Genomic DNA, 22556 nt, shown 5'->3' on the forward strand with positions numbered 1-22556 from the left:
TCCACCGGCGCCCCCGCCTCGGGCAGCGGCCCTCCCGGCGGCACGAGGCCTCCTTCGGCCCACCGAGGGACCCCCGCGGGCGAGAGGTTTGCTGCTGCGCCGGCAAACGCCGCCTGAGGCCTTGCGTGGCCTGCGGTCTGCAGGGGAGCGGGACGGGGAGGCGGGAGGAGCCCGAGGGCTGAAGCCTGGGCCGAAGGAAAGGAAAATCCTGATAAAAAGGCAACTTTTTTTAAAAGCAAAGGAGTGTTTCTTTTTTTTTTTTTTTTTTTAATTTCCCTTTGGGTCCATCCACCAAGAGAAAGGCTGGGAATTTAACTTAAAAAAAAAAAGGTGAAAACTTAATGTAGATGAATGGAGTTAAAACATGCCAAAGAAACCAAGCAGGCGACCTGAGCACGGAGTGCAAGAGCTGCCGTCGGCGCAAGGGAAAAGCTCTGGCGTGGGATGTCTGCGAGCAACGAGATCAGTAATCCCTCCTGGGCATTTTATAATTTGTGTCCTAGTTCAAAGGACAAGTTTAATCTCAATATTATAGAAAGAAAAAACCCAGAAATTATCAGGAGTTTCTTGACTGTTATGGTTTGAGGAACCCACAACAATTTATTGTCATTCAGACAGTTATTCTCTCACCCAATGACCCCTCCCCACCCGGAAAGGGGAATCAGGGAACACAAAGAAACCTAGGGGTTGAAATGTAAACACATTTAATAGAATAAGACTAGATAATACTAAAGAACCCGTATTGATCCCGATGCCAATATAAAATAGACAAAGGTTATACTCAGCCCGTTCCCCCAACAGAAGCTGTGCACTCCCCACAGGGACAGCAAATGTCGGACACTGCGAGCGCTGCGGCTTCGGGAGGAAAGGAAGGGCCTAGGGCTCCGGCACCAGGGCAAGGAGTTCTCGGGATCGCAGCCGTCACAGAAGAGAGAGAACTCCTCAGCAAACTTTTTAATTTATATTGAATGTGTCATTCATGGTATGAAATAATCCTGTTGGCCAGCCTGGGTCAAGTGCTCAGGTCCCGCTCCTCCTCATCCCCACACCTGGCAAGGCTCGAAAACATCGAGACCTTGAAACCCACATGCCATTGCTGGCTATAAAGGAAATATTTTCAGACACTCAGATGCTAGAGTCTTCTAAAAGTGCAGTTTTCCCAAGCGTTAGAAGAGAAATCAGTCCTGTGTTGCTCAAACCAGGGCACCAACCTGGAAATATAAACAACCTGTAAGCATCTACACTTCTTTGTTTTTCTCTGGTCGCTCACCTACTTGCATAGTGCATTCATGGTGCATCCTTCTCTCATGGACATCAGGGAATCAGGGAATTGCCAGAGTTGGAATGGACCATCCAGTCCAACTCCCCTGCTAAAGCAGGGCTGCCCAGAGCACGTCACTCAGGGCTGCATCCAGGCGGGTCTTGAAGATCTCCAGAGAAGGGGACTCCACACCCTCCCTGGGCAGCCTCTTCCAGGGCTCTGCCACCCTCACCGGAAAGAAGTTTCTCCACAGATTTGAATGGAGCTTCCCATGTTCCAGCTTGTGCCCATTGCCCCTCATCCTGTCACTGGGAACCACTGAAAAGAGTCCGGCTCCATCCTCCTTCAACCCATCCTTCAGATACTTGGAAGCATTAATAAGGTCTCCCCTCAGCCTTCTCTTCTCCAGGCTAAAGAGTCCCAGCTCTCTCAGCCTTTCCTCATCAGGGAGATGCTCCAATCCCTCCATCATCTTAGTTGCCCTACGCTGGACTCTCTCCAGTAGTTCCCTGTCTCTCTTGAACTGGGGAGCCCAGAACTGGACACAGTATTCCAGTTGTGGCCTCACCAGTGCAGAGCAGAGGGGGAGAATGACCTCACCACCTCTCCCAATCAAAGCTAGTGCTGTCATTCAGAGATGTGAAGTCGCAAAGCGGCCACCCAGATTCTCATCCCCTGTAAGGACCCGGGGCAGAGCCTAATTAGAACCTCGCATTTTATAAATTGCTGTTACACACACTGGAGTACCCTGCACTGGAACCAGTGCTTCCCTTGCTCATGTGGGGAGAGCATTTGTTTGTCAGTCCCCTTGGCTGGGTTAGGATGTAAAAGCGTTGCTCCCTTTACTGGGTATTGCCTTATCTGATTTTTTTTTTTCCTACAAAAAGTGTCTTCAACAGTAGTTTTAAGCAGAAGATTGGTAGTATTTCCCTTTGGTTTTTTTGGTTGGTTCGTTTTTTAATTTAAGTTCCAATGTTACAAAAGGGAAATATTAGACTCGCTTGGGGAGGCAGATTAAATCTCTGCAGAATGGGAGCGCTAGCTTCCTGCACACCAGCTGGAGGCTTTTCCTACTGTTCCTAGCCTCCTGTTTTGATTCTGCCTCCCACGTATTGCCGGAGAAAAGCCGTGTCACTGTTAAATGAGCCTCAGGTGGGAGGGGGAGTGGACAAGTGGCAGCTGCCTGCCATAAAGAGGGTGAGCTGAGGTCTCTGTTAGTTTCTTGCTGGGCTTTGAGCAGCAGCATAGACCTTAGTTTTGAGGGGCTCTAATAGGGCAGGAATAGCTTAGTTTTTGTTAGGGCTTCTGTTTTGTTTGTGGTTGGATTTTTTTTTTTTTCCGCTTCCCTACATTACGCTCTCTCAAAGGTCAAAGTGACCCTGGGAGCTTTGCCCAAGGAGAGGGAGGGGAGTCGGTAGGCTTTTTGGTGCTTGTAGGAGCTGGCTGGGCTGCTCTAGATGGAAACTGAAGAGGGCTCCAGTGTTCCTCAAAGCTTCTGAAACTCCAGGCTGAGCTGTGTGTTAGTTTGTAACAGGTGTTGAATTCAATTTTTTTTTTTTTCCTGTAACTTTGAAATGTTTAAGCTCTCCAAAGAGTTGGCTTGCTGTCTTTTTTCTGTCACTAGATCTTCTGAGTTCCCTGATTTCATTTATTCTTATAAGCTACGTGTGGCAAGGCTGTATTACTTGCTCGGGTTGGAATGAACTGAACTTAGTGTGTTAGTTACCTGAGGAAATACAGAAGTGTGGGAGGAAGGTCTGTCTTGTGAATTTTATATGGCTTTGAATTTGAATGCATGCATAAGGATTTTGCTTTTTTTTGTTACTTGTCACTTAGTTTAAGCATAGGAAGCATGGTGTCACTGAAATACTTGGTGTATTACGTTAGCTGTTATTGTTCTTAACTATATTATAAAGTAAAAATCTTGAATTAATAGAGTTCTAATTGTGATCTTAAATACAACATATGTGTTGGCATTAAGAAGTGTTTTCTTCATGGAGCACCAAACTTCTGATTGTGTGAAGCCTTCTATTAGTTTTTTTTTAGGTCTCTCGCTCAAGGCTAATTGACTGAAGGCTAATTTATAATTGGCTGGAATACTACTTATATAAATGTGTGCATAGAAGACTACATTAAAGTTACTGGTCCTGTGGCTTTAAAATGTGTTATAAGATTGGCTTGGAGTAATACTGAGACTGAGAGCTGCATATAAAAGTTTCCTTAGCAAAGGAGAACTAGAGTCTTTGGCTTTGATAGTAACGTCAGTTTTCTGCTTTCTGGTTGGAAGACTGTAGTTTTCTTCTGGAAAAATCTGGTTTCATTAGGCTGAGAGAGGAATGTCTCCTGGATTCTGACAGAACAGAAAAATCATTAAGTCATACAGGTTTTGAAGTGGTTAATCCTGACCTTATCTCTTCCAGTGTTTAAAAAAAAATAAAAAATGAATACTGCCTCAAACTCAGAAAATGGATCGTATTCCACCAGCCACACAAGACCCTTTTTTTATGCACAGCCAACAGCACAACAGCCTTTTCCAAATTCGTGGTACCTCAGTCATGCGTACAGTCCGTACTGTGTACCTGCTCCAGGTAAGGGAAATGAGAGCTGTCTGGGGTAGCTTTGCTTAGTAAACTACTGCTAGAGTGGAGGAAGCAAATGTATATCTGTGTTAATGAGCTTGTTGGGAGTTTAAGGTAGAATTAATGTAATGTTCTGGTTGTCAAAGATCTGATTTATGAAGTATCAGTTAAATATGTACCTTGCGCTGGAAAGCATCCATTTCTGGAGAATGGAAACTAAGCAAAATATTAAGTAATGATTATCCTACAGATAAAAAGCTCTAGAACATGCCTAGTGATTAGTATGTGTGTACATAGGAGTTCCATACATGCATGCATCATAGGTATGGATAAATACAAAATTAATAATCCACATAGAAACAATATTGTTAAATATGTCTGGTAAATGGTATACATATGTTAATTTCTATCTGGAGCTGTCTTTCAAAGACAATACTGTAGTGTAGTTAATAAAATAGTAAAAAAATTACAGGAAGCTAGTTGGTGTGTGTTCCGAGGAATAAAGGCAAGCTCTGGTTAAAGTGTAGCTGTCCAGATGTTCCGTAACAGGGACCGCTCTCTGGGTGTCTGCACCAGATTTGCTTCCAAACATTGACAGGTGGAGTGTTGTACTTACCTGTGTGTCTGATCTTGTAGCTGTCCCTGGGTATGCAAGCAATTGTTAATCAGAATGACTTATTTCAGAAAGAAGATATATTTGTTATTAACTTTTTTTAATCCCCGATGTCTAGGCTTCCGAAGTGGAAATCCATATTTTCCATTTTATTCTGTTGCGCTCCATGAGTACCCTGGATTTTTTGTTCCGCAGCATCCAGTGCATGCAAGAATTAATAGAAGGCCTTATTTTAATGCTCCCACACCTTCCCCTATATTTTATCATGCGACAAGATTTAGACATTACAGTACCTCTGGGAAAAAAATGGAGACAAAAGAAACACAGACTGATCCTAGGCAGCCTGAAAACAAGCAAAAAAAGCATCAAGATACCCGTGCAGATGCAGGAAATGCGGCCTGTGTTTCTTCTGGTGTAGGTACAGAGACTGAAAGTGCTCCAAAGAAACAGGATTCATCTGGATCTTCCATTGTGGTAGACAGAGAGTTTCATAACAAGAGCCCTTCCAGCTCTACACAGTACAGAAACCTTCCTACTGGGAGCTATGCCTTTGAGAAGGAAGAAGTGAGGATAGAATATGGAAATGGCTCTCCAGCTATTCAGCTGTGGAAGTCCTTTAAAGAAACTATCCCTCTGTATGATGTAGCAAGTGGTAAACCAGTCCCAGAAAATACAGTACAGCGTGACTTATTTTCTGTTAGCTCATGTGAAGGAAGGATATATGGCCCTCCTGAAGGGGAGAAAATGGTGCCAGGAGCTTTCTTAGATGAGAGAAAAGCAGTTCTCACCTCAAAACAGGGTGTTGAAACTGTGCAAGAACAAGAGGGCCAAAATAACGAAGTGAAGATGGATGCAGAAAAGCAGGCAAATACAAGTCAACAGGCAAAATCCCCCCCAGGGGAAACCATGGCAGTGCAAATTGCAGAGATGGCAAGAGCTGTTGGCATAGATCAGCCAGTCGTAAGACAGGACGTGATAGTAGCTAAGAAATCCAGCTCTAGAAAATCTACAGGCTCAAAAACCTCTCAAGAAGAGCCCAGCTTTATTCAACAAGGAGGGTTACTCCCACCTAGTATGGAGGTAATGAGTGACTTGAGTTTTCAGCAGAAAAAGCTGAATTTAAGCCACAGCACAACCAACGAAAGTCAAACAGATAAAAGTATTTGGTGTGACGAATCAATTGAGAAGTACATTCCCTCTAACAGCTGGCTGGCTAGTATGGACGCAAACTACAACTACGACGTTTGTTTGCCGCAACGGAAATGTCAGAGTGTACTCAGTCTTTCTTCTGATGACATGTCCTCTAGAGAGGAAGGCTCATCAATTGACAATGCCCAAGTGTCTTACTTTGTCCCTGACTATGTGCTTCAGAAAAGCATGTATAGTTTCCAAAAAAGTACAGAGGCCTTAGAGAAAGAGAAAATCAAAAGTGGTGGGTCCCTTAATGAAGATGAAGTGGTAGGAAGGGAGCAGATGAACAGTTTGAATGATCAAGATGTCAAAAACTCTTCAATGATGAAGACTAAAGAGGTTTCCAGTAAAGGTAGAAAGCTGGGAGCCCTTCCTAGATCTTCTAGTCAGAAAAAAATCATTTCTCTCAAGAAAAAAGCAGCTAAGAGTTTGTCAGAAGTTGAGGATTCCGAAGAATACTCTGTGCGGGAAGAAGAGGATGAAGATGGAGAAGAGGAGGATGATGGTATGGATGAAATTGAATATTTCTTTCAAGAAGCCACTCCATATGGAATCTTGACATCTAGTAGAGGAAATTTCTACCCAGTTGGCCAGAGGGTGCTTTGGAAACCACCTAAAAATGCTATTCCGGCTCAATTAATTAGCTGGCCTGCTCAAGAAAAAATAGCTAGGAGTGGACTTGGCGAAAGCATTGGTGTAGTTTACAAGCCAAAGGAGAAAGAACAAGATGAAGTCGTACACAGTGACTGTGGGTATTATGGAAGAAAGAGGCCTATGGCAAGAAGAGAAGGGCTTGACCACCAGCGGATGTTGTGGAAATTCTTGGGAGGTAAGCTAATTGCTGAGGACAAAGTAATTCTTAATAGAACACACAAAGAAGGCCTAATTGCCAATTGTAGTTTGAACCAGTGGGAAGATTGGAGAATGTTGTAGCTTCAGGCTTGGTTTAGAGCCAGAAGTACTGCAGAACATTTTTAACTTTTTTTTTTTTTGTGGCAGAGGGGGTTTGCTGCAATTTTCTACCTATTGCATGAGGATTCTGCATCTTCACATCCAGCAGAGTTTTGCAGAAACTCTCCTTTGAGTTACGTTTGATGTACCTCACTTTTCTGACAGTAGTGGCAATTTTTTCATTTGAAAAGCTTAAGGTCACTTGAACTACACATTTACCATTGTTTAATAGTATCTTGGAAACTCGGCACTTAAATTTATACGAACATTCTGACTCCAACATAACAGACCCATGTTAGGTGGATTAAATGGGATTAAGTTTATTACAATCTGGTGGCCATACCCTTCTCTTCTCTGTAGAAGAGGAGTCGAACTTTTTATTTTACCGTAGCTGCTGCTCTCTTACTGTTAGCAAAAAAAGTTTTATTTTCTTAAAATGAGTGTGAAACTATATTAAATTTGATCTGAAAAGGAACATTTTTATTTACCCATAAGATAGATTGATATAATCTAAACTGAGATAAGGGCAGTTATCAGTCAGGGTTCCTAACTGGTTAGTTCAGTGGGCACTTCAGTAAGTGGTTGCTGTTTAGTACAGTTTTGTATTGTGAAATGCCTTTCATATTGTAGATGTGAAAGGCATCTAAAACCGGGTGATCTATTCCTAATAACAGGAACTTAGTGTTCTTAAACTTTATTTTCTTTGTATAAAATACATAAACTTAAAGCAGTTTGTAATCTTTGTCAAGTGTGGTCTCAAAAAAACTATTTTTATTTTAATAGACTCTTACAATTAGATTCAGTAGCTGGCTTTGCATTCTGACTTGTGGTTCAAACAGTGTATTAACATTAGCAAAACTGAATATGGACCCTAAATAAGCCTTTTTTTAAATTTATTAGGAAGGCTGTTAAGGGAGAACATGGGGATACCACCTGAAGAGCATTGGATTAGAAGTGGTGCTAAACCCAAATTTACCAGCCTCTCACCCTCAGCCAAGAGCAAAGAACAAGGTACAACTTATTTCCTCAATGTGGTTTTTGTTCTTAAGGAACACTCAAAAGGCCATGATACAAAACAGCAAGCTTATAATATTTGAATAAGATTTGAAGATAATACAACTAATTCTCACTGCTCTGGAATTGATGGAATGCCTGTCAGTTGGTGCATCTTGGGGTATATTTATATCCTTCTTGAACTCAAACAGGTGATAAGGATGCATTATAGCTACTCTTTTTTTATTAAAGGTACTATGGGAATCAAAGCATCAAATGCTTTGTGGCCGAGCAAATCCATTTGTACAAAGTTGCTACTGCCATAATACTACTAGGTTAATACTACAGTTTAACTGTACTATTAACTTGGATAATGTTTCTTCTGAGTGCACATGCAGTGGTAGCTCCTAGTCTTGATGAGTAGAACGTATAAGAAGTTGTGTGTGATAGCAGCATAGGCCAGTGTTGAGAGAAACTAGCATGGACCAATAGTTGCCCCGCTGCTGCTAAAGGATGTCTGGGTGCAAACCATCTTGATGTGGTTCAGGAGAAGATGAACAAATCGAAGTTATTCTAACAGAGTAAAAGGTTAGATAGTTTCTGTATCTTCTTTCCTCCCGAAGCAGAATGGTTTGTCTTTACAGTTGAGGTCCACTTGAAGTTCAATTCTTGTTTCTAGATGCTCTTCAAGGGTGTGTTTTAGTCTACGTGCTGTCGGAACAACTGTAGAACTTGCTGTAGTCTGAGTATTACTGCTCTCCTGGGTCACACGCTTTCAAGTATCACAGGATCAGTCTGTCAAATAGCAGAATGTGAAGTTACCTTCAAAACAGACTGGTGACTTGCTTTAGTTCAGTGATAATATACATCAGGTTTCCTCTAGCAACAGCCTAGCAGACTATTCTTTAGAGGTCTCCCTGCATTGCTTTCCTGCTTGAGCACGTTGGGGTTTGGGGTTTGCCTCCTGCATTGGAGGCTCTCTATCCAAAGACTTCTTCAAAATGTTGTGGGTTTTTTTTTTATGCTAGCCTCCTCTATAAAAGCTGAAAACACTCTCCTTTAGCAGTGCAGTTCTTAGCTCCTTACAACAATTCATAAAAATAATAAGATAGTTCTAAAATAATTTTGTTATCTTTGGCTTTCAGCACGTCCCTTCTGAGTCATAGATGGTGCGGCATTCTGAGCGTGTTCAGCCTCTGTTATTCCCTGCTGTCTCTTCCTGCCTATCTAGTTAAAGAAGCTATCACATTCAGAATTAGGGAGCAGGAACTGGCTGCTTCTGAATGCTGTTCATGCCAATGGATGCCTCAGAAGTGTTAGTAAAACAACAACCTTTTTAAAACTTTGCTTATTTTAGGACTAGTTTCTTCAAATTAATCTTAAGTCCCCTGCAAGTAAGGGGGTTTTGGCTAAACAAGGGATGTTACTTTAGCAGTAATACCATAACGCTAAATTTGACTTCTTGAACTGTGTACCTGTGGTACATAACTTTAAACTCATTTCTTCAGAGTTGTTAGGACAATGGGTGAGTTGTGTCACTTGGACAGCTGTCAATCAGTCTAGAACACTTGTAAAGTGAACTGGAGCACAATTACCCGATTTTCACTGGGTTTCTTCTTGCCACATTAACACCTATCCAAGTTATAGAGTCATAGAATGGTTAGAGTTGGAAGCGACTAAGCTTAAAGATCTTTGAGTTCCAAGCAAAATACAGTGCATCCAGCATTATGGTTAGACAGTGATTCCATCCTGTAGACATACAAGACTGCTCGACATACGTAGTGTCAGTTTTATCTGCCACTAAAACGGACATGTAGAGGGAAGGGAGAAAAAAGAACGCTACAGGCCAGTTGGGGGAAATCAAGCTTAAATTTGCTACGGCTATGACCTGGAGAAATAACACCAGTTGTACCTTGCTATTTAGGCTGCCCACCTTTGGTTAAACTGAAGAAGAAAAGAATAGGCAAGCCACCTTCAAAACGCAGGAACACGAGATGTGAGGTGGAAGAAGTAGAGGTGTGGGAGGTGCCCAAGAGCAGCGTACGCAAAGGTTGGTGTGCAGTGGCAAGCTACAAAAATGACTGTTTACAAGCATTTTTTCATTACTGTCTCAGGGACTAATGGTTCTCGGCTTGAACTGCAAGGATATTGGCTAGCATTTGCTATTATTTCACAGGCTATGTATGCAGACAAGATGAGGAAAAACGCAAGCTAAACTTTGAACGTTTACCTTGCTATGAATACTGTTGTAGCTTTGACAAGGTTAGGTTCCTTCCCTTTATTTATGGGAAAAGGGGGGCAGGTGAAAACCACCCACAAAACCCGTCCAAGCAAACCAAACACAAATACCAAACCCCACTATTTTGGTCTAGGTGTTCTTCAAACTGTTTTAACTTTTTAAAATGTTGGGTCCTGTGTCACTCCGCGTTATATTCTTTTCTTTAAGCTATGGGTCTGTCTCAGCCTGTAATTTGATACAGCACAAATGCATATAGATAATTCCTAGGAACTTCAACTTTATGGAGTAGGAACTTCTTGCTACTTTGGAGGAAGATAGGAAAAACAATGGAGGGGAAAATTTCATTGAGTTGGTGCAATAACAAATACGCTTTTGTGCATTTCTGAGGGAGTCTGAAAAGGTTATAAACTGAAAAGGTCAGTACATAAAAGCAGCTACCTCAAAGATCAGAGTTCCTTCTGGAATAGAACAATATGGTATAGTAAAGCTACCTTCAATATTCATATAGTTAGTTTGCATATACTAAAACAGAGGATTAAAATTCCATGTATTTGCAAGGTCAGAAACAAATTTAGACTGAGACATCTTACTAGTCAAAATTGGCATCAGTCCAGAAGTCAGATTATTTAAATAGCAGTATTAAACCTTTAATTGCTGATCCTTTTCAGTAAAAGCATCCGGGAAATTTGCACAATCCCAAACTACTACTTATATTTGCCCCAGAAATCGGTGTTTCTTGGATACTTTCAACACTGCGGTTACAAGAGCACACTGCAAATAGACTGAGTTTGATATGGAACTCTTATCTATCTCTTGTACTGGGATATTCTGCAGTCCAATAGCATTCCTGCAGAATTTATCCTTGCTGGGAAGCTGAGTACATAATTCTAATATCAACCACTGGTGTCCTCTCCTGCAATAGGAGAAGGCAATCATTGATGTCTAGTCCTTCTTCAGAATTATATTGGCATGTATTATTTGGAAGGACAATACATATCTTAATCTTTTTTTTTTTCCTCTAGGGTGTGGAATGAGAAAGTCCCTCTATAAGAGACGATAACTGCAAATACATTTATTTTTCCCCTCCTGCCTCGGTATCGGAGGTTTGCATAACTCCAAAAGACAGCTGTTACTCTCTTGTGTATTTTGTGAGTTGCTGTGCACTCTTAAAGGGTAAGAAGTAGTGCTGTAAAGACTGAGAACACTATTAAAATGGAATTAAGTATTTAACACTAAAGTCACCTTTTTACAACTAGCATATCCACTGTTTAAATAATAAATTTAATAGAATTGCACTTTGAGACTTCTTGTATTCCATCTATACATGGAAGCAAAAAAGAAACTGGCTGGGGCTGTATGTGCCTCAGTACCACTCTGGCATACCATTTACTGCTGCCCTGTTCTTAAGCTCTGCGGGGTTGTGAAGCCTGTCAACACCATCTCATCTCGTAGTCAGTTTGTCTTTATGACGTGGACGTAGGTACAAGACTTTCTTCCATCAGCTGGATTTGTTTTTGTCAAAAGTGTAAAGGAACATAGTTAAAGCTGTATCGAGTCAAGTACCGACTCCAAATGTCAAGGCAGTTCCACAGTCATTATCCTGAATGCATGACTGAGGACTGAAACCGAAGCACTGGATTGATGGGATGCTTCCCCCTCCTCCCCTTCTTTTTCTGTGGAGATTTTTTGGGTCCTCTATGAAAGCCCTGAGCTGGAGATAGACTTTAAAGATGAAACAGAAGTCTTTTACAACAGTGGTGTGCCATGTTCCCTGACTTCTTACCGATGACTTTACTATTACAGTTGATAGTGTCCTTGGCAACCCACTACAGAGAAATCTCTCTACAGAGCTATGATGATAAAAGCAGGTCTCTGCTGAGCTCTCTTATGAATAATGGAAATAGATGAGGTGGATAGATCAAAAATATACGATCTTTTTCATGCCTATGAAAGTCAGTATCACCATGTGAGAAAATAAACATGATACTGCCATTCTTGGATGATTCCCAAATAAAGTGATAGCGGGAGTGAAAAAGGTAGGGAAACTTGGCGGGGGGTGGGGTAGGGAAGAACAAACCAGGAAAAAAAAATCCCAACCAATTTTTCTTTAATAAAGGGCAGGGGGGAATGAAGAGACAGGACTTGTCTCCTGCCTCCTCTCCCAATGTTCTTATTCTGCCTGCCCTAGAGTAACCTACAGGGATAAAAGCAGCATTTCCCGTGACTCCATTCAAACTAGTATTAGGTAGGCACAACACTTGAGCTGTAACTAAGGTTGTGCTGTTTTCCCTCAGTGAGGAATACTGAGGTTTCCCTAATCAACTGATTCTTGATCTTTCTATTATTTTTAGTAGCGCTTGCTTGTTAAAGAGTGGGAATACACATGTCCACAAAGAAGGCAAGGACTGCTAGGAAAAAAAGTGATTTGAATGAAAACATAAATAGTTCAATGGTTAAGATTTAAAAAATAAGGTTCATCAGTCTTTCAGTGCTGTAGCTTTCTATCCTGCTTTTGGGATTTACTTCTACACAGCATAATTTTCCATTAATATAAATGGCTGTTGGTATTTATCTCTAATGTACGTATTTCTAAAAGACCTAGAGTCTCTTAAATGCCGGCTTTGGCAGTGTTTGAAATGCTAAATGATTAAATTAATCATGCTTCTTAGCACTCCAGCACTGGCTACCAGTCAGCACTACTCAAAATCTTACTCTGTTGAAACTGCTAACTTTAATTTTGAAATTGGCTTTACTTCTATGAGTTTCAGTAGAGAACTACTAAATCTTTGTGTATGGGATATGATAGAAATCTATAAAACTGGTAATGATATGGGGAAAATGAATAGGAATGAGTTCACATGCCTTCCATTAGAGGAACTAGGGTGTATGAAATGAAACTAGGAGGGAGCAGTCTGAACGCAAATGAAGTTTCTTCACTAATTATTAATTAATCTCTAGAGTTCCTTGCTGAAGAAAATTGCAAAGTTTACAAAAAGTGACTGGATGGAAAATAAAAAATACATCCAAGGCTACTGAATACTAACATACAACCGATAATTCCAAGCGCCTGCACTACAAGCAGTGGAGGCTGAGAGAGCATTTTGGTGAAATAGCAGAAATAATGCCACTGGAATCTGCCCTTTTCTGGTGTGTAGGCATCCACTATCGACCATGAGCAGGAAAAGATACTGGGTTAAACAGACCTTTATCTGGCACAGAACAGTGATTTGGTATCTCAATACAAAACTTTTAAATTGTTTGATATAAGTTAAAGAACAGTCTTTTACAGTATTTTTTGATTATTGAAATAGTAAACCCTGGTAGGTAAAATGGGAAGGTCTCGTTAACAAGGAGTGGGATGACAGAATAAGCAAAAACTGAGCTTGTTTTTATTGAACTAATCCTCAAAAGTATCTTAAATAACAAAGCTACAGCAAGAGAGGAGATGTTTAGGTCAGCTCTGCTCTAGACAGCCTTGTGTGAGAATGCCCTTGGAGCGCATCAGGTGAGTACTAGCTGTGGCTTCCACCATCTGTCCAACAATCAGCAACGCTATGAACACCAGGATGTTCTCAGCACCAAACATGGCAGTACAGAGAACCAGGCCATTATAAACCTCATGCTATTTCAGCTGTTAAATCTCTTTCTGGCGAAAGAGCCAGGAGCTTTGAATTTGTTGATGATGTTGATACAGGGAATCGTCAGGACTCACCAGTAAATCCCATCACAGGGAGATCTGCTAAATAATACTGGAGGATAAAACACAACTGCACAGTCAAGCTCTGGGAATAAAATAAAGAATCTTTTTTGCAAGGAGGCCTTGACTACCTGGTTTTTCCCCAGAATATATTATGAATGACTGGCAAGACACGAGGGTTTATTTTTACTAAATGACTTTTAGACATGTAAGACAGAGAAAACACATTTTAGTGTATACTTCCCCTATCCTCTTTTCTAAAGGTCTCAGGAGAAAAACAAAATAATCTTAAATGCATTCTACATTCCTTGATTTCACCGTTAATGTTCACTCTACTAATGTTAGAACTTCATCATGTTGTTTGGTGTTTTCTTCCAGTATCATTCTAAGCACAGAGACTAAGTTCTATATTTGTCCTTCCTAGTCCTTTCAAAGCCAATCTACTTTTCTTTCTCCTTTTGCAGAGTACCAATATACATCATCTAGGCCCTCAAATCACAGCGTTGTACCACTGGACCTTGAGGTTCTAGAAAGCTATAACTGTGTTAGAGTAAGCATCTCTACCTCAATCTTTCTAGTCAAGTCTGCAAGATGGCAGACTTAAAAATGTGGTCACTCCGTAAGGTCAATTAAGTACACAAAACCTTCACGTCTTCCTGCTTACAAGTTCTTTACTACTGTTCTGTGGCTTACATCCATATAATTGAGAACCATTTTAAAAGCCTTACACATTTATATTCTTGTAGGGTGATTCATAAAATATTACTATATAAAATAATTCTAGTAAACATAAAAAGTAAGTTTGGAATTTATTTCCCCAAGCCTTTTTAAAAGGAAAAAAAACAAAACAAACCTCAAACGTATCAAAACAACTGATACTGGTTTATGTAGAAATTAATCTTTTTCATTTCTAACATGAAAACACCCTTTTTAAATAACTAAAACCACTACCTCTTTACAGTACAGTTGAACATCCAACAACATTACACTTGGCTCTCACCCCTATGGTTTGGAGAACAGTTGAGGTGTTACAGAACTGTGCACATTAATAGCAATGATGTTGAGATTTTGCTACACAAAAACCCCAAGTCTTGCCGACACTGCAATTTTGTCTTAAAGGAAATCCCCTCGATTAACTTTCCCCCCTCCTTCAGCAGTGCTCTTTATTTCCCTAGCTGCCAGTACTCGGATAAGTACAATGAACTTCAGCACATAAGCAGGATGCAGATTAAAAAAATATAACAGTACAACCTGCTTATTATAAGCACTGTAAGTGAGCTGTCAGTGCTTGGCTGGGTGCAAACTGCAGCCCCGGTACAGTGAGGCTTTGTATAAAACAAAATAACTTCATGGAGAAAAAGACACTTCAATAGACGGGCTGCTGAACTCTGCAGATGGGTTGGTGATACCTTGGTAGCCACTGCTTTCTGCCCATAGTCGCATGCGGCAACACAGAGGCCCGAGTTGACCAAGAGGATGACCGTTAGCAGAGGTTTTACAGAATAAAGATATGGCCAACTGAGTGTTGTTTAATGCAGCTCTCTTCCTTCTGGCTGCAGCACCGCAGAGGGACAGACGAGGACAGCCAGTGCGGGATGCTGTGTGTATCCATCTCTATGTTCTGAGTTCAACGGAGCCCTTTCTGGCGGTTTCTTCCTCATTCTTTGGATCTTTCCTTGCAGTTCACAAGTAGGAGGTCAATCAGCATGCAGCAGGTGACTGCTGTCAGTCAGATTCTGACTTCTCATTAGATTTAGATGATTTATGCTTTCTCTTCTTTTTCTTCTTCTTTTCTTTTTTTTTCTTTTCCTTCTTTCTCTTTTTTTTCTTGTGTTTATCTCTACATTCTGAGGAAGTCGAGCTGCTGCTGTTTTCATCATCCTCATCACTGTCATCATCATCATCTGAGGTAGAGTCCTCCAGGAGCTGCTTCAGATGCTGTATCCTGAATTTAAAAAATGTGAATGAGAATGCTTTCTAGCTCTCCTCTACCTGTAATAATTTATTCTAGCTTTAACCTGTTTCCTTCCTAGCTTGAGAAATGGGAGCTGCACGCGAAGGGCAGAGGAACACTTCCTCTTTTGCTGAAGTACACTCCCATTACAGTTTTCACAGACTGATACAAGCAACCTCCTTTGAGACAAGCAGACAGTCTGTTCCCAGGGACTGTTCATCCCACGTCACATTGGCCAATAATTACGTGTGCAAAATAATGAGGCAACAGCTATCACCAGACCACGGTAAGTAGTTCTGTGCTTATCCACACACAGATGGATGTTGTGATTACGATATTCTGAAATCCATCGCCCTGCTGATGCAGAGACAGTGTTGGTAGAGCTGACAGAGGAGACTCTGCTTTAGATGCAGAGGTATTTCTGACAGGCACTTCTCCTTGGAACTTTCATGGATTACTAGCAAATGGGGACAAACTATTTGCTTATTTTATTGTTGTCTTCAGAATCTCCTCCAAGGATTTGTGTGTTGTTTTTTTTTTAAAAAAAAACAAAACAAACCCAAGACACTTGCAGCAGCAGTACTACTCCATGGGCTACCTGTGCTTTGCTCAGTTACCTCAGCCCTGCAGCTCAAGCAAGCATTACAGAACTGCTGCTTTATATACTGAATTACCTCACATGAGGAACAGCAGCAGGTGCCTAGAACTAGCTTTCCTTTGTGTCTGCTGAAGGCACTTTGATGTACCAAATTTTAGAAAACATCTCAGTGAAGTCAGTGAAAGGAAAAAAAACATATCAAGCTGTTTTTTAGGCCAAAGCTAAACTCAAGTACCTGAATATTACAGCATAAATGAATATGACTCCTCTTTAAACTTAATTTTGGGAAAAAATATAGAAGCTAATAGAATTAAAGAGGTAGAACATAGTACTGAGTGATTATGGAGAAAGTAGAAATGCATTAGCATCTGCCAACATGAAGAAATTGCCATTATAATCATGTTTTGAGTTGGTAAGGGTAGTTTATATCTGAATCTCACCTATACATTAGTATCATGCTATCAAAATGAAAACCAAATTGAAAATACAGTTTACTACAGAAACGTACTTACCTCATTTCTTTTTCATGACGTTTATTTTCCCTTATGATATCATACATTGGATCTTCATGTGCCTTTAAAGTGGAAAACAGAAAATCCAGTTTTGGTAAAGAAAAGTATTTATCACTGACTGTTGTATTTCTTTAAAAAACAAACCAAAGCAAGCCAATGCAAGAGGCTTTTTTCAAAAGATGAAATACATTTAGCAAGCTCTTAATTCACCAGTATACTCTCATACTTAACACTGGTAATCTGAACTGTTTATTTTACTTTAGGAAAAGCTTATCTAGTTACATCACCAAAGTAGGGGGTTCTCCTCAGCTATACTACCTCTCTCCTCTCTGTAAGACAACCCCACACATTTACTACAGGAATAGCCAGACGTAGAAGGAATATTGTTCAGAATAGTGAGCTGTGCCCTTCTAGCATATTTTGAAAACTTAGCTGCAAATAAACAGGAATACAGGAGTAAGGAATATAGGACAGATAATGGAGTTGGCCTAACATGCTAGGCGGTACCATTATTGGTTCTTAACTCAGTTATTTTTAATTTAAACAGGCATTGCAGCAAAAGACTGTTGTAAAGGAAGACAGCAAACAAACTTTGAAGATATTTAAGGTGAGTTCATGCCGTGCAAGAATGCAGCAAAAAGATGGGGTGATCATTTCTTTTGGAAGATTCAGCAAACAAGTTCAACAGAGAGGAGGTATCAGACGCTGACCAGGGGTAGGAATTAAAAGTGTCAGTAGCGAATAAAAGATGTTGGGAATGCACCACAAAGGGCCTCGGACAAACAGCAAGAGTTAGTTTGATGCAACAGAGAAGAAGCCTGAAGGAAAAATGAAGGACAGAGGCAATCTGGTTATGGGAGTGGGCTAAAAATACTCTTTGTAGTAGCATTCTGATTGGACAGAGTAAGTCCAGATTGCGTTTTTCAAGGCTAGAAATGAGGACGTAAGACACAAAGCGATGAGAGCCTGAAATATAGTTTAACAATGCAGAGCACCAGCAAACATTAAAGAGGTCATGCAGACAGAATCCGCAGAACTGAGACATAGCCTCATGTAGCAAGAGGTCAGACTTGTAGACAATGACCGGATTACAGACCTAGACAACAGGCTTCATGATGTGGTTGCTCACAGTGAGAGCGGAAGGCTCAAAGCAGCTATAACGTGGGCAGCTCAAGCTTGACTAAGCACTTTCTGTTATGTTGACATTTTAATGGCAAAAACTGACTGTAATGGTTGAAACAGGTTCTCGAAGATTTTCAATTTAAATGTAAAAATTACTAATATTCCTCTTGGAGAGTAGATTTTCTGCAAAGTAGTCAAACATCCAACCACATCTGTAGCTTTTTCCTTATTAGGAGATTTTCGGCATCTATATTATACTAGAGACAGAGGAAAAGTCCTTAATAAAGCATCATCTAACAGGCTTCTCTTCACGTGCAAGACTATGCATCATCAACATTAGAAAATACAAGCAATAATACCACAGTGTTTGTACTCACTACTCTAAATTGTTCCAATTTCTGATTGCCTTTAATAAAGAAAGGGCATTCTTTATCTCCTGTTCTGTGTCCGTAACGTTTACACCTCCAACCTTTAAAAAAAAAGAAGCAGCAGTGAATTGCATCTCTGAGCCAGATCAGAAGAAAAAAAGCCATTTATGGAAAATCTTTTCATTTTGTTGAAACAAATCAATAGATACAAGTATTATGATGATAAATGTAATGCCCATAAAATGTATCTTTTTGCATTTTATTACAGCCTTCAAGGTACTGGTTGCTTTTATATCGATACGATGCCAATCTACCTGGACCTTGTCCACCGGACATTCTGCCCTCCCCCAGAGTCAATGGATAGCTATGTGAAAGTCCAACGATATCCGGAAAATTTTCAGCCTTACACTGCATGACTTTGACCTCTTTTCCCAAAGGCATCCAAAGCCCTTTTGTCGGGGCATGTGCCAGGAATTCTCGTGCACTTTCATTGCCTGGTACATCAGGTATGCAGTCTTCTGGTTTTGTTTCATTCTCCTAGGGAAAAAGATAAGGACAATAGAATCACTTTTTTTTTTTTTTTAACTTTGTAAAAATTAATACTCCAAGCATGCAGGCCTTGACTTGATATGGAGCCTGTTTCTCCTGCAATATTTCTTTTTCTTGTAACATATAAAGGATCCAAAACACCTAACCCTTTTAATGGCATTAAGTAATTTTCTTTTTCCCTTGCCCTTGAATTTTCTAGTCTGAACTCTATTGCCATATTAATTCCATTCCTTTCCATTTATTTTAGTAATGTACTTAAATATTATAAATGAAAACTTAACAGACAAGCAGAGACTTTCTTCCTTTTCCCGCTAACAAGACACAACAATTACAAACCACTTTTACAACACAGAGCAGCATTTTTTAGGTTAAAAGCACTAGATTATGGTTTAGGTATATAAATCATGGCAGAAGCAATGATCATTGTGAAAGGAAAGTATTTTTACACAAATATTTGAGTGTAAGCAATGGAAAAGAATCCTGAATTCATTCATGCAAACTGAAAATCTGCTTCACCATAAATGACTCCCCGTTATCTGCACTATTAAATACTGCATTAAGTTTGTGTGCTCAGAGGTGATGAAAGAACTGGTATCATCCTATCCCATTCCAGGTATTTCACTCTGGATTCGCCAAGTCAAAGAGGCTGGCTTGTAAACTAAGGAGCTGTGAGTTTTCCTCTGGAAGCACTCACTTCTCTGTAATTTATAAGGGTAACGTAGACACTTAAGATAAATGCCTAAAAGACAGGTTGTGTGAAAATCCCTCATAGTGCTAAAAATTTACTGCGATACATTACCAACCTTAATTAGCCCTGGGGGAGGTTTCTCATAGCTGAAAAGCAACAGAAATATTGTTATCTGCAGCTTAGCACACACAAATAAATTGAGAAAATACGGTATTTCAATGGCATAAAATTAAAACCTATTTAAAACCACATTTTCCCTTAAATTTGACTCTATCAAGAACTATAGCAGAATACAGATACCTGGATGCAAGCAGGCTGAGAGACAGTGCTTGTCTTACCACCACATGTGTCTCTTGCAACCACCCTTCAGATTCACATTCTTGGGGGGGGGAACAATTACTTTCACCTTACGGCTTTACAGGGATGGGTGGTACTTCCAGCTCAGCTTCAGTTACCACAAATGCCCAATCCTCTATTTCTGTAGCACCCCTCCTCAGGATCTCACCGATTCAGATTTCTTTACTCCAGCACTGCTGGATGATAGACATACTCTGCTGAAAACACCAACTCAGACCATTTCTTACACCCAGCTTTGCCAGCCAAATTTAGTACATCATAATAATAACTTCATCTTCTTCTCTGTGTATTAAGCCTAAAGACAGAACCTCACTGACCAAAGTACCATCTTTCCTGCAGCATTTCTCTGGCATCAATAGGAGATATAAAATGTATTGAAATCCAACAGCTGAGAACACACATGTGCTCAGGGGGTAAATGCCCAGACATTATGAAATGGTCTTTGTGACAATCAATTTATGAGTGCTGTTTAGTGCATTTCATAACAAAAAGACTTGTACTTTCACGTGGAAAGGGAAAAAAAAAAAAAATCACATTCTTGTGAACCTTCTAATCTTTTTATTCCGTTAAACCCTTCCCATTAAACCCCATTCCATTAAACTGCGTCCAGTTCTGGGCTCCCCAGTTCAAGGACAGGAAACTGCTGGAGAGGGTACAGCAGAGGGCTACAAATACTCATTCAGAGGGACCTGGACAGGCTGGAGAGGTGGGCCCAGATGAACCTCATGAGGTTCAACAAGAGCAAGTGCAGGGTTCTGCACCTGGGAAGAAACAATCCTCAGTATAAATACAGCCTGGGAGATGAGGTATTAGAAAGCAGCCCTGAGGAAAGGGACTTGGGGGTGCTGATGGACGAGAAGCTGGACATGAGCAGGCAATGTGCACTTGCAGCCCAGAAGGCCAATCACATCCTGGGCTGCATCAAGAGAAGTGTTGCCAGCAGATCCAGAGAGGTGATTCTGCCACTTTGCTCTGGTGAGACCTCACCTGGAGTACTGTGTGCAGGTCTGGAGCCCTCAATATAGAAAGGACATGGACCTGATGGAGCGGGTCCAGAGGAGGGCCACCAAAATGATCAGGGGGTTGGAGCACCTCTGCTATGAGGACAGGCTGAGGGAGCTGGGGTTGTTCAGCCTGGAGAAGAGGAGGCTCCGGGGAGACCTCATAGTGGCCTTCCAGTACCTGAGGGGGGCCTACAGGAAGGCTGGGGAGGGTCTGTTTACAAAGGCCTGCAGTGACAGAACAAGGGGCAATGGTTTTAAGTTGGAGAAGGGGAGATTTAGATTGGATATTAGGAAAAAGTTCTTTACCATGAGGGTGGTGGAACACTGGAACGGGTTGCCAAGGGAGGTGGTTGAGGCCCCTTCCCTTGAGATATTCAAGGTGAAGCTCGACGAGGCCCTGGGCAACCTGGTCTAGTTGGGGGTGTCCCTGCTGACTGCGGGGGGGGTCGGACTAGATGACCTTTGGAGGTCCCTTCTGGCCTGGACCAATCTATGAATCTATAAAGATGGTGAGAGGCCTGGAACATCTCTCTGATGAGGAAAGGCTGAGGGACTTGGGTCTGTTTAGTCTGGAGAAGAGAAGGCTGAGGGGGGATCTGATCAACACCTATAAATACTTAAAGGGTGGGTGTCAGGAGGATGGGGCCAGTCTTTTTTCAGTGGTGCCCAGGGACAGGAAAAGAGGGAACGCGCACAAACTTGAATATAAGAAGTTCCATCTAAACATGAGGAGGAACTTCTTCACTGTGAGGGTGACAGAGCCCTGGAAGAGGCTGCCCAGAGAGGTGGTGGAGTCTCCTTCTCCGGAGACATTCAAATCCCTCCTGGACACATTCCTGTGCAGCCTGCTCTGGGTGGACCTGCTTTGGCAGGGGGTTGGACTAGATGATCTCCAGAGGTCCCTTCCAACCCCATGTGATTCTGGGATTCTGTGAAACAGCATAAACCTCTCACAGCACGGCAGGCTACGACGGAGCCGTCAGGCAGCTCTCAAACCTTTTTATCTCAATTTTTTTTTTTAAAATCCACTCTAGCAAAAACTAGTCGAACAACTATGCTGTAACTCCCAGACTTCCAGGAACCTGGAAAAGGCCTGTATTTCCCTAAGGAGCCGCCGTAAGGTGACGGGGGCCGCTCTGTCCCGGAGGCCTCGGCGGGGGGCGAAGCGCCCCTCCCGGCCGCCCGCACAGACCCGCTCATCCGTAACAAGGGGCCACCTTTCCAACCCTGCCCTGGAAAGGAGCCCCGATGCCGGCGGGGTGGGCTCAGAGCAGAGCGGGGGCGGCCCCCGGCGGGCAGACTCCCCGTCCCCGTCCCGTCCCCTCCTTACAAGGACTCCAGGTGCTGGAGCTTCCGCAGCTGCTGCGCCTCCTGCCTCTTCCGTTTCCTCTCATGCCGGTCCTGGGTCCTGCTGCCGCTCGCCGCGGGCTCTGGGTGGCTCTTGGGCCGCGCCCGGCTGCCCCTCGCCGCTCCTTCTTTCTCCTCCTCCTCCACCCCTTTCTCCTCCTCCTGCCCCCTTCGCTCCCTGTGGGACATCGGCACGGCGGGCCGAGCCCCGGCGGACAGCCAGGCCGCGACGGCGGCGGCGGCGACGCCCCCTCTTGTCTTTCCCTTCCCTCCCCTCCGCCCCTCTGCCCTCCCCGCCCTCCACACGCCGCATTTCGGCTTCACTTCCCCTCCCGGCCCAGCGCCGACTTCCTCCGCCGCCGGCGGCGCCGCCTGGGCGGGTAGCGCCCCCTCCGCCCGCCGCCAGGGCCTCCCCTCCGGCCCTGGGCCGCGACCCGAGGGGCGGGAGGAGCAGGCCTCAGGCCTACCGCCGCCTGAGGCCTGGTGTTACCTGAAACTAAAGCTCTGGAACCCAGAGGCGGCTCACAGAGGAG

The 22556-nt window shown here is 42.3% G+C and overlaps 2 protein-coding genes across 2 annotated transcripts; one reads left to right on the top strand and one right to left on the bottom strand.

Annotated features, from left to right (window-relative positions):
- The first annotated feature begins 3701 nt into the window (after nt 1–3701).
- On the top strand, nt 3702–10887 carry LOC141466770 (uncharacterized). The gene is made up of 4 exons (XM_074150865.1): nt 3702–3849; nt 4572–6473; nt 9513–9638; nt 10850–10887. The coding sequence occupies exons 1-4, from the start codon at nt 3702–3704 to the stop codon at nt 10885–10887; spliced, it is 2214 nt and encodes a 737-aa protein (XP_074006966.1).
- A 3430-nt stretch (nt 10888–14317) lies between these two features.
- On the bottom strand, nt 14318–22303 carry RP9 (RP9 pre-mRNA splicing factor). The gene is made up of 6 exons (XM_074150777.1): nt 22007–22303; nt 19431–19461; nt 18486–18615; nt 18088–18179; nt 16589–16650; nt 14318–15469 (listed from the first exon to the last, which is right to left on the bottom strand). The coding sequence occupies exons 1-6, from the start codon at nt 22210–22212 to the stop codon at nt 15250–15252; spliced, it is 741 nt and encodes a 246-aa protein (XP_074006878.1). The 5' UTR covers nt 22213–22303; the 3' UTR covers nt 14318–15249.
- Nucleotides 22304–22556: the final 253 nt, after the last annotated feature.

Source organism: Numenius arquata, chromosome 7 (genome assembly GCF_964106895.1).
Source record: "Numenius arquata chromosome 7, bNumArq3.hap1.1, whole genome shotgun sequence".
Taxonomy (NCBI): Eukaryota; Metazoa; Chordata; class Aves; order Charadriiformes; family Scolopacidae; genus Numenius; species Numenius arquata.